The sequence below is a fragment of the Dioscorea cayenensis genome, chromosome 19, assembly GCF_009730915.1.
Source record: "Dioscorea cayenensis subsp. rotundata cultivar TDr96_F1 chromosome 19, TDr96_F1_v2_PseudoChromosome.rev07_lg8_w22 25.fasta, whole genome shotgun sequence".
NCBI lineage: Eukaryota > Viridiplantae > Streptophyta > Magnoliopsida > Dioscoreales > Dioscoreaceae > Dioscorea > Dioscorea cayenensis.
The window spans coordinates 2,914,393-2,923,122 of record NC_052489.1 but is presented as its reverse complement, the minus strand read 5'-3'; the positions used below and the strand labels follow the sequence as shown (position 1 = coordinate 2,923,122).

At 40.2% G+C, this 8,730-nt stretch overlaps 2 protein-coding genes across 2 annotated transcripts; one reads left to right on the top strand and one right to left on the bottom strand.

Annotated features, from left to right (window-relative positions):
- Positions 1-2,146: 2,146 nt before the first annotated feature.
- Positions 2,147-2,539, bottom strand: LOC120283343. Its single transcript, XM_039289996.1, has one exon. The coding sequence runs from the start codon at positions 2,537-2,539 to the stop codon at positions 2,147-2,149; it is 393 nt and encodes a 130-aa protein (XP_039145930.1).
- A 2,173-nt stretch (positions 2,540-4,712) lies between these two features.
- Positions 4,713-6,456, top strand: LOC120283922 (7-deoxyloganetin glucosyltransferase-like). The gene is made up of 2 exons (XM_039290724.1): positions 4,713-5,274; positions 5,361-6,456. Exons 1-2 carry the CDS (start codon positions 4,776-4,778, stop codon positions 6,293-6,295), a joined length of 1,434 nt encoding a protein of 477 aa, XP_039146658.1. The 5' UTR covers positions 4,713-4,775; the 3' UTR covers positions 6,296-6,456.
- The last annotated feature ends 2,274 nt before the right edge of the window (positions 6,457-8,730 follow it).

Sequence of the window (8,730 nt, the reverse complement as noted above, 5' to 3'; positions counted from 1 at the left end):
ATAGAGGGCCTTCTTCAGTTGGTAGACTAGTGGTTCACTTCCCTGGAATGTATATCCCTCTGGCTACACTACAAACACTTCCTCTTGAATGTCTCAATTCAAGAAAGCAGACTTGACATCAAAGTGAATATAGGCCAACCTGCATGAGCTACCAATGCTAACACAAGTCTCACAATCTCTAGCCGAGTAACTGGTGAGAAGACTTCCTCATAATCCACTCCATACTACTGTGAATACCCTTTGGCCACCAGTCTAGCCTTCTACTTCACGATCTGACCTTGAGTATTGAATTTTGATTTATATATCTACTTAAGTCCCACAACTTGCTTCCCTGATGGCAATTGGCATAACTCCCAGGTGTTGTTCTTTGTAATTGATTCTATCTCAACATCCATAGCCTTTTGCCACTCCTTGTGCTTCACTGCTTCTCTAAATTCAGTTAGATCATCAACACATAATACAAATGTACAACTACTGTAGATATCTGCCAGTTATCGGGTTTTTCTTACTGGTGATCTATTTGTTTATATAATTTGAGGGGTTTGACTTGGCACCATGGGAATCTCTTCACTTGTAGTTACTCCTCTTCCACCATCTGCATCAGTATCTCCACTCCTGAAGTTGCCATTGAATGCACTAGCAGGATCTTCAATTGCTTCCACAATTGAGATCACCTATTCACCTTGAAATCTTGCTTCCCAATTCCATTGAGAGCCTTCATGGAACACCACATCCCTATCCACAATGACCTTGCATGTGATGGGATTGTACAGCTTGTATGCTTTGGACTCGGGACAACACCCAATAAACATGCATATCTCAGATTTATCATTGAGCTTCTGATGCCTGTGTGATGAAATTAGTGTAAAAACAACACAGCCAAACACTCTAAGATAACTTATAGTGGGTTTGACAACATGCCAGACTTCATAGGGAGTCTTGTTATGTAGTGCTTGAGTTGGGGATTTGTTGATAAGATGCACTGCAGTTGACACATTTTCTCCCCAGAACTTAACCGGCAATTCTCCACTCTTGAGCTACCCTCTGGCCATCTCCACCATGATCCTATTTTTATGCTCCATCACGCCATTCTACTGAGGTGAGTAAGGAGCTGTGAACTCCCTCTTGATGCCCAGTCTATTGTAATACCTCTGGAACTCATGTGCAAAGAATTCCCCTCCACGATCGCTCCTCAAAGTTTTGAATTTCATTCCTGTCTGTCTCTCCATAAGTGAATGGAAATTCTCGAACTTCTCGAATGATTCTGATTTGTTTTTGAGGAAGAATACCCAACACCACCTACTATAATAATCAACAAACAAGTAAAAATACATGTTTCCACCTAGGGACTCTTCACTCATAGGACCACAAAGATCCATGTGTATGAGTTGAAGACATGAGCTTGCTCTTCGAGATATGCCACTAGGAAAGGTATTCCTTACTTGCTTAGCCATTTTAGAATCCTCACATTATGACTTCTACTTCAGTTTTGACATTCCTCTTACCATCTTCTTCCGAGTTAGAGCCATCAAACTCATGTAATTCAGGTGTCGGAACCTCAAATGCCATAATTTATCTGGTGTTTGACTCCTCACAACCACATTCAGCCTTTCAACATGAACAGGAACATGTTGTTCCTAGACCTTGAGATAGATATAATCTGATTCTTATTTTGATTATCACTGATGATGCACTTATCATTCTCAAACACCACCAAGTATCTCTTAGTGAGTAATTGGCCCACACTAAGGAGATTATGTGCAAGGCCTGACACATATTACACTCCATGCAACTTCTTTTAGACTCATGATTGCATGTTCACAGTCACAATTCCCACACTATGAACCTTCATCTCCTTGTTATCTCCGAGCCTCACACTAACTTTAAGTGACTCATCTAGGCTACTGAATAGCATTTTATCTCCTATCATGTAAATCGGGCACCCCGAATCAATCAACCATACTGAGTTTGAGTGAATTTCAGTGGAGCTGCTTGCCATGAAAATGTTTCCAGCATCACCCTCTTCTGCTAAAAGACTAGCATCTTTCTATGGTTGCTTCTCCCTTGCTCTACACTCAGCTTTCACATGCCCGAACCTTTTACAATGAAAACACTGAATGTGGCTCTTGTTCTTGAAACCCCTTCCTCAGCCAAAGCGACATCTTCCTCTCCCACGAGTGAAGGATCTCCCACGACCCCTGCCATCATCCCAGGAGCTCACTGAGGCTTCTTCCTTGCTTTGATTGGCACTTGTGGACTCACCCTTCACATGAAGAGCTTTCTCACCAAACTTAGCCGAGGCACGGTTAACTCTCACCTCATGAGCTTGCACTGTCCCACTGAAATCATCAAGTATGAACTTTGAAATCTCCTTAGACTCTTCAATTGCCACTGCAACAAAGTCGAATTTTGCTGCTAAGCTCCTCAAGACCTTAGACACTACCTCTGACTGTCCAAGCTTGTGACCAAGTTCCCAAATTTGATTAACAATAGTGAGAACACGAGAGATATAATCATGGACCCCTTCACTGTCCTCCATTTGAAGTGTTTCAAAACCTTGCTTGAGAGCTTATATTCTCAAAGACAAAACCCTGGTCGTTCCTTGGCATTGCCTGGACTTACACCTGTAAGGATGCCCGTAAGGACCATCTAGAGGATTTTACGATCAAAACTTACTCCCGTAAGGGTAGTTGCAAAAAGTAGCACAGTGAAGCTTATGATCCACCGCTTACAGCCGTAAGCTGGACCATAACACAGACAAAAAACCTTATAGACGGGACTTACGACCGTAAGTGATCCCATAAGGCTCGTGTCCATCTTCTTCAGCTTCCTTACGGCCACGCCCTTAAGCCCGTAAGTAGATGGGTATAAATAGATATGATGAAGATTTTTAGGGCATTCTTTGGTTTCTTTTGTTGAATTTTTGGGAGTGAAGTTAGGGAAGAAAGGAGACCAATCTAGGGCTCATGGGATGATTCTAAGGGAGATTTGGATCCACATTCAAGGGGATAGGAGATTGTAGCCGTCAAGCTCACCTTGGAGGCGTGCTTGGAATCTTTCCTAGGGTTTCTCCGACGATCTTCCTACGACAAGACTGAGAAGAGGGTTTTCATGCTCTTTATGTTTCCTTCTGTGTCTTGTATCTTGGATACTTACCCTCCATTAATGGAGGGCTAATTTATTTGATGTTTGGGCATAGTTGAACTCTAGGGTTTAATTTTTGACATTGGTTGTTGGATCTTCATGATTTCCTTGTTTTCCTTATTGCAATCCATTTTATTTAAATCTAATCACGTGTTTAAATGCTTGATTGTTTTCTTTATTACAAATCATACTTGGTGTGATTTATGACGCGTAGAAATACCCACCTAGCATAGACATGCCGTGGTTAAAGGGAATTGTGAGTAAGCCTGGGTATATGGTACTTTGGAAACTCCATCTCTCTCAATTCTCCTGAGCGAGTTAATGATTATCTCTTTGCTCTTTGCAATCATGTGGAGTAGATTTTAGGAGAAATCACATCTGTATTCTGTATTCGGATTAGGCGTAATCTCTCTTCACAAGGGAGATTATTTACTGAAGAGATCATTATTAGCTCGCACTTGAGGTTTCATAGAGTGATAATGTGATTATGTGGATGTTTGCATCAGCTTTACACCGTTTCAGTTACTCTTCACCCTCAAAAAGGAGGTTTAGTATAATTTTAGAAATATTTTGATTCAAATAGGATTGTATACCTAGACAACCTTTGTCCTATACTTCATAATCCTAGAGGGATGTTATGCACGAACATTGTTTCTTCTCATGATTTCTCTCCGGCTTTATTTCCATATTTCTGATTTTTATTCTCTTTTGTTCACACACATATTATTCGATCGATTAGGCTAATTTTTTAAATTAGAGTTATTACTAATATTTTTGTTTTTTTTTTTGTGGACCGACACTTTGCTTTACGTATAATTACGTAATCGACAAATATATTTGTGTCCCTGTTAGTGGGACACTCAAGAGGACAAAAGAATAAAGGAGAAATTAAGTGTGTTCACAAGGGATATTGGTCCCGTAACTGACTCAACTAATATTTTAAATGAAAACATAAAGGAAAACCAAAAGATTGGAAGAGTACCAAAATTAAAAAAAGGGTTTCGGGGGACTGACTATTGAGCCTAGCAAACCTCCAGAAGGGTGTAGGTGCATGCACTGGTTGTTCAATTTATTGCCACAATAAAAAAAATTCAGAACTTTTAGAAAGAAGCGCAAAACATGCCAAAGCTCATGATCATCAGATCCAACTGTTCATTATCAAGGGAAATACAAGTGTGAAGATTGTCTTCGAGCATTTTAATTCCTTCCAATAAAAATTATTTATATTTAAAAAAATGAGAAAACGTCACTTATAATACCAAAGTAATTGCACACCCAATGTAGAGAAGACTCAAAAAGGAAATGATTGGTGTTTTTTCCCCTATAAATCATATTGTCCAACTAACATTAATAGAAAACAGTTACAGGGCTCATTCAAGCCACCGGTAGTTCTTGATGCCACTTGAATAAGTAACTATCTTACTATATATTAATTTCTCTTGGCTTGACGTGTAGCCCTTGGCCACTAATTACCATACACTACCCTTTCATCTATTCCTAATTTAAGAGAGGGAGAGACTGAAGTATAAAGAACAACCCTTTCATCTATTCCTAATTTAAGAGAGGGAGAGACTGAAGAATAAAGAACAACAACAAGAGTGAGAAGAAGAAGTAGTAGAAGAAAGTTGTTGATGATGAGTTCCATTAAAGGAGAACATAAAGGTCATGCAGTGCTAATCCCTTACCCAGCACAAGGACACATAACACCTATGTTGAAGTTTGCCAAGCTGCTACACTCCAGTGGCTTCCAGATAACATTTGTGAACACTGAGTACAATCACAGGCGTCTCCTTAAGTCAAGAGGTTATTCTTCTCTACACCTCTTGGAGGACTTCATCTTTGAAAAATTCCCTGATGGTCTTCCACCCTCTGATGAGGACACAACACAAGATATACCATCTCTCTGTGCGTCACTAGCAGTCAACTGTTCTTCTCCTTTCAAGGATCTCATCAGAAGACTCTCTTCTCCGGTGACCGTGATTGTCTCTGATGTATACATGGGGTTCACTTCTGAAGCTGCGGAGCAGTTCAAGATCCCTCTTGTCTTGTTTTGGACTGCCAGTTCATGCGGTTTCATGGGTTACTGGCATTATAGGGATCTTATTGAAAGAGGACTCATACCACTCAAAGGTATGTTTGTTATTCGTGTTCAATATATTTGTATAATCTATAAAATGATCTTCCTTGAATGCATGGTTGTTGACTTTGGGTGACAGTTGAGAGTGATCTCACAAATGGATATCTTGAGACAAAGTTGGATTGGATGGTAGGGGTGAAGAACATGAGGCTGAAAGACTTGCCGACGTTCATGAGGACAACAGACATCAATGATATAGTTTTAAACTATGTTCTCAGAGACTTTGAAAGAATCCCTAAAGCTTCTGCTTTTATTATAAACACTGTGAAAGATATAGACCTACAAATTCTCCAAACCATGTCTTCAATACTAACCATGCCTGTTTACCCCATCGGTCCTCTATCCTTGCTTACAAGAAAGCTCCCAAAGAGTCCCTTAAGCTCCATAGGATCGAATCTATGGAAAGAGGACATGAGTTGCTTGGAATGGTTGGAAGGGAAGGACACCTCATCAGTAGTTTATGTGAACTTTGGGAGTGTTACTGTGATGACTAGCAGGCAAATGGTTGAATTTGCATGGGGACTTGCAAAGAGTGGGCGTGATTTCCTGTGGGTCATAAGACCAGACTTAGTGAGAGGAGACAATGCAGTGTTACCACAAGAGTTCTTAACTATGACTCAAGGAAGGAGAATGCTAACAAGTTGGTGCCCACAAGAGGAGGTGCTCATGCATGAAGCCATTGGAGGGTTCTTGACTCATGGTGGATGGAACTCTATTTTGGAAAGTATATGTGGTGGGGTACCTATGTTGTGTTGGCCCTTCTTTGCAGAACAACAAACAAACTGTAGGCATGTGAGTTGTGAATGGGGGATTGGAATGGAGATTGATGAGCATGTGAAGAGAGATGATGTGGAGAGGTTGATAAGAGAGTTAATGAGTGGAGAGAAAGGGAAGGAGATGAAGTATAAGGTGGTGAGGTTGAAAGAGTTTGCTTGGAGGGCTTGTGAAGATGGCGGCTCTTCTTTACTTGAAATGGAGAGCTTAGTGAATGATTTGATTCAGTTGAATAATTAAGCTTGTTTAAGTGGGTGGATATTGTCTTTTGCGTCAGCTGTGCTTGTTATCGTTGTCTGTGGAATCTGTGTTTTAATTTTATTCTGTTTGGTGCAACCTGAAGTTTGTTTTCGTTGGCATGAGCTCTTTCATCGAAGGTTTTAGAATAATTAGTTTATACATATGCACAAGGTGTTCAATTTTATATCCAAAATTTAGCATGTATATATATACGTACGTGTGTGCAGAATGATAGAAAAACCATTATGGTTAAAAAAAAATTTTTTCTAAAAAAATTAAAACACGATAATCAATAGTAAAATACGAGCTTGGGTTTGCCACTTTTCTCTTTTAGAAAGGGGTAAAATTATTCCCTATTTTATGATTTTTGTTACTTTTGTTTTACAATTTTTTAATGCTCTAGTTCAATTGATTGGCAAAAAATTAGGGTTGAAGGGTGTGTATATGTATTTTTGCCCAGCATCAATATATATCTAAGATAGGTAAAAAGGAATTAAAAAAACCCATAAAATATACTATTTTTCATTGTTAAAATAATTAACCTCTATTTTACTAATAATTGATAGGATGATGAAAACTACAACAACTCGGATGAACAAAGATGATGATTTGAATATGACTTATTATTTAAAAATTCTTAAATTTTAATTTCATGTTTTAATCAAGGATAAGGAAGATGCTCCCCATCATAATAATTATCGTCCCCACTACGCATTTAATATCTAATACAAAATATATATAAGATATAATTATATAAACATTTTATTTTGCTAATTAAAAAATTGAAAGTACTCCATTTCTAATGTATATATATATATATATATATATTTTGGGTGTTTGCAACTCCGCTACATTATAAATGCACCATCATAAGTCAACTTTGGAATATAAAAGAGTTAACAATGAAACTTAAACCTCTTCCCAACACTTAATCCATACATTATCCTCAATGTGTATAAAAGATAAGCATGCAAGGCAATGTAACCAATAATAAGAGAGGAGCCAAATACGATTATTTCTCCGATTCATATAGATGAAGTCATTAAAGCTCAGAACCGGCCTAGTGTGTCACTTGTTGTGCCCTAGCAGTTTGGGGGACACTCAAGGTTAAGAATTGACCGAGTGAGCATCCCCTTTATAATTGAGGATGTTAGGTGTTGCACAAGTATATGGGAAAAACATTAAAGCTCAACAAAATAAAGTAACAAAATTAGAAAATAAAATCCACTAAAAGTCTCAAAATAAGTACAACCTAGGCAAGGCCAATCCTTGCCATAAATGGTGAATACAAAGTCTGAAATGAAATACAAAATGAAATAAAAGAAAAGTAAATGCTCAGCGACGTCGGATGGAGCTGAACCGGTTGGTGGATGCGGTGATAATGGAGGAGTAGATGCAAGAGGAACTGGAACTGGAGGAGGGACTAGCTGTGAGAATAGATCTAGTGTACGACCAAGGTTGGCCTCAAGCCGTGCCTGGGTCACCAGGATGGTCTACTTGCCCTCTTATAGCTGTCGTATCTCGGCCCGCAGCTCCTGAATCTCCGACCTTCGTCGAGGACGAGCTACTGTGGGGCTGCACACTCGCCAGTGTAGTGGCCGATGGTAAGGATAACTCACTATCAGACTCATCGTCCAATTTCTCATCCTCTGTCTCACCCCTTCAGGTGGATGCTCTGTTGTGCTCGAGGTGAGGACCAATCTGAAGCCGCAGCACACCACCATCCTTATCAAACATAGGGTGTCCAACCCTAGGGGAGTAGTGCCACCGACAACCTCCAGACCCTGGAGTCGATTTGCTAAGCGCATTCCTGTAATTAGTCTCATAATGTACGACCCAGCGAAGATCGCACCCTAGCATACATGCTGGCCCTAGTGTGTAATAAAATCTGTTAGCATGTAACCCAGGTGGATGGAACGACGCTCGGTCATGCTGTAAAGGAACAAGAGCTCTTTCCATCCCACCATTTAAGTGTTGTTTGCTCGACCTTCAAATGAATGAGCAATAACAGCGTGCACATACCTGTGAGCTGGGACTGTCAAGAATGAGGCCTTGGTAAGGCCAAGCTCATAGCTCTGTCCTTTGCCCAGATGCTACCGACTCCTTTGGCTGTGGCGTCGGGAGGGAAATCAATCAACAACAGCTCATATTGTGGGGTGCTGGTGAAGTCCATGTCGTAAATCCCTGACAGTAAGTCAAGCTTGGTGTAAGAGAGACTCTACTGCTCCCTGAATAGCTAAATCAGATGAAGCCTGCCCGACTGAATTCAACTAGTGCTTGATCCAGCTCGAAGGTGCTGAGAGCCTCCAGTTTATTATCTCGGTACACCAGCTCCTCATACGAGAACGCCCAGTGCAAACCACCGGTCTGTAGCATCCTCCGTACCTCCTTCTCATGCCCCAACTGGGCAAGAACAGGCTAATCTGCCGAAAGTG

What these genes read in the sequence shown, in the direction of transcription:
- LOC120283343 (XM_039289996.1), bottom strand. Translation starts at nt 2,539, where the DNA reads ATGGAGGACAGTGAAGGGGTCCATGATTATATCTCTCGTGTTCTCACT.
- LOC120283922 (XM_039290724.1), top strand. Translation starts at nt 4,776, where the DNA reads ATGATGAGTTCCATTAAAGGAGAACATAAAGGTCATGCAGTGCTAATC. An exon ending in AGGACTCATACCACTCAAAG is followed by an intron (nt 5,275 to 5,360) that starts GTATGTTTGTTA and finishes TTTGGGTGACAG; the next exon opens with TTGAGAGTGATCTCACAAAT.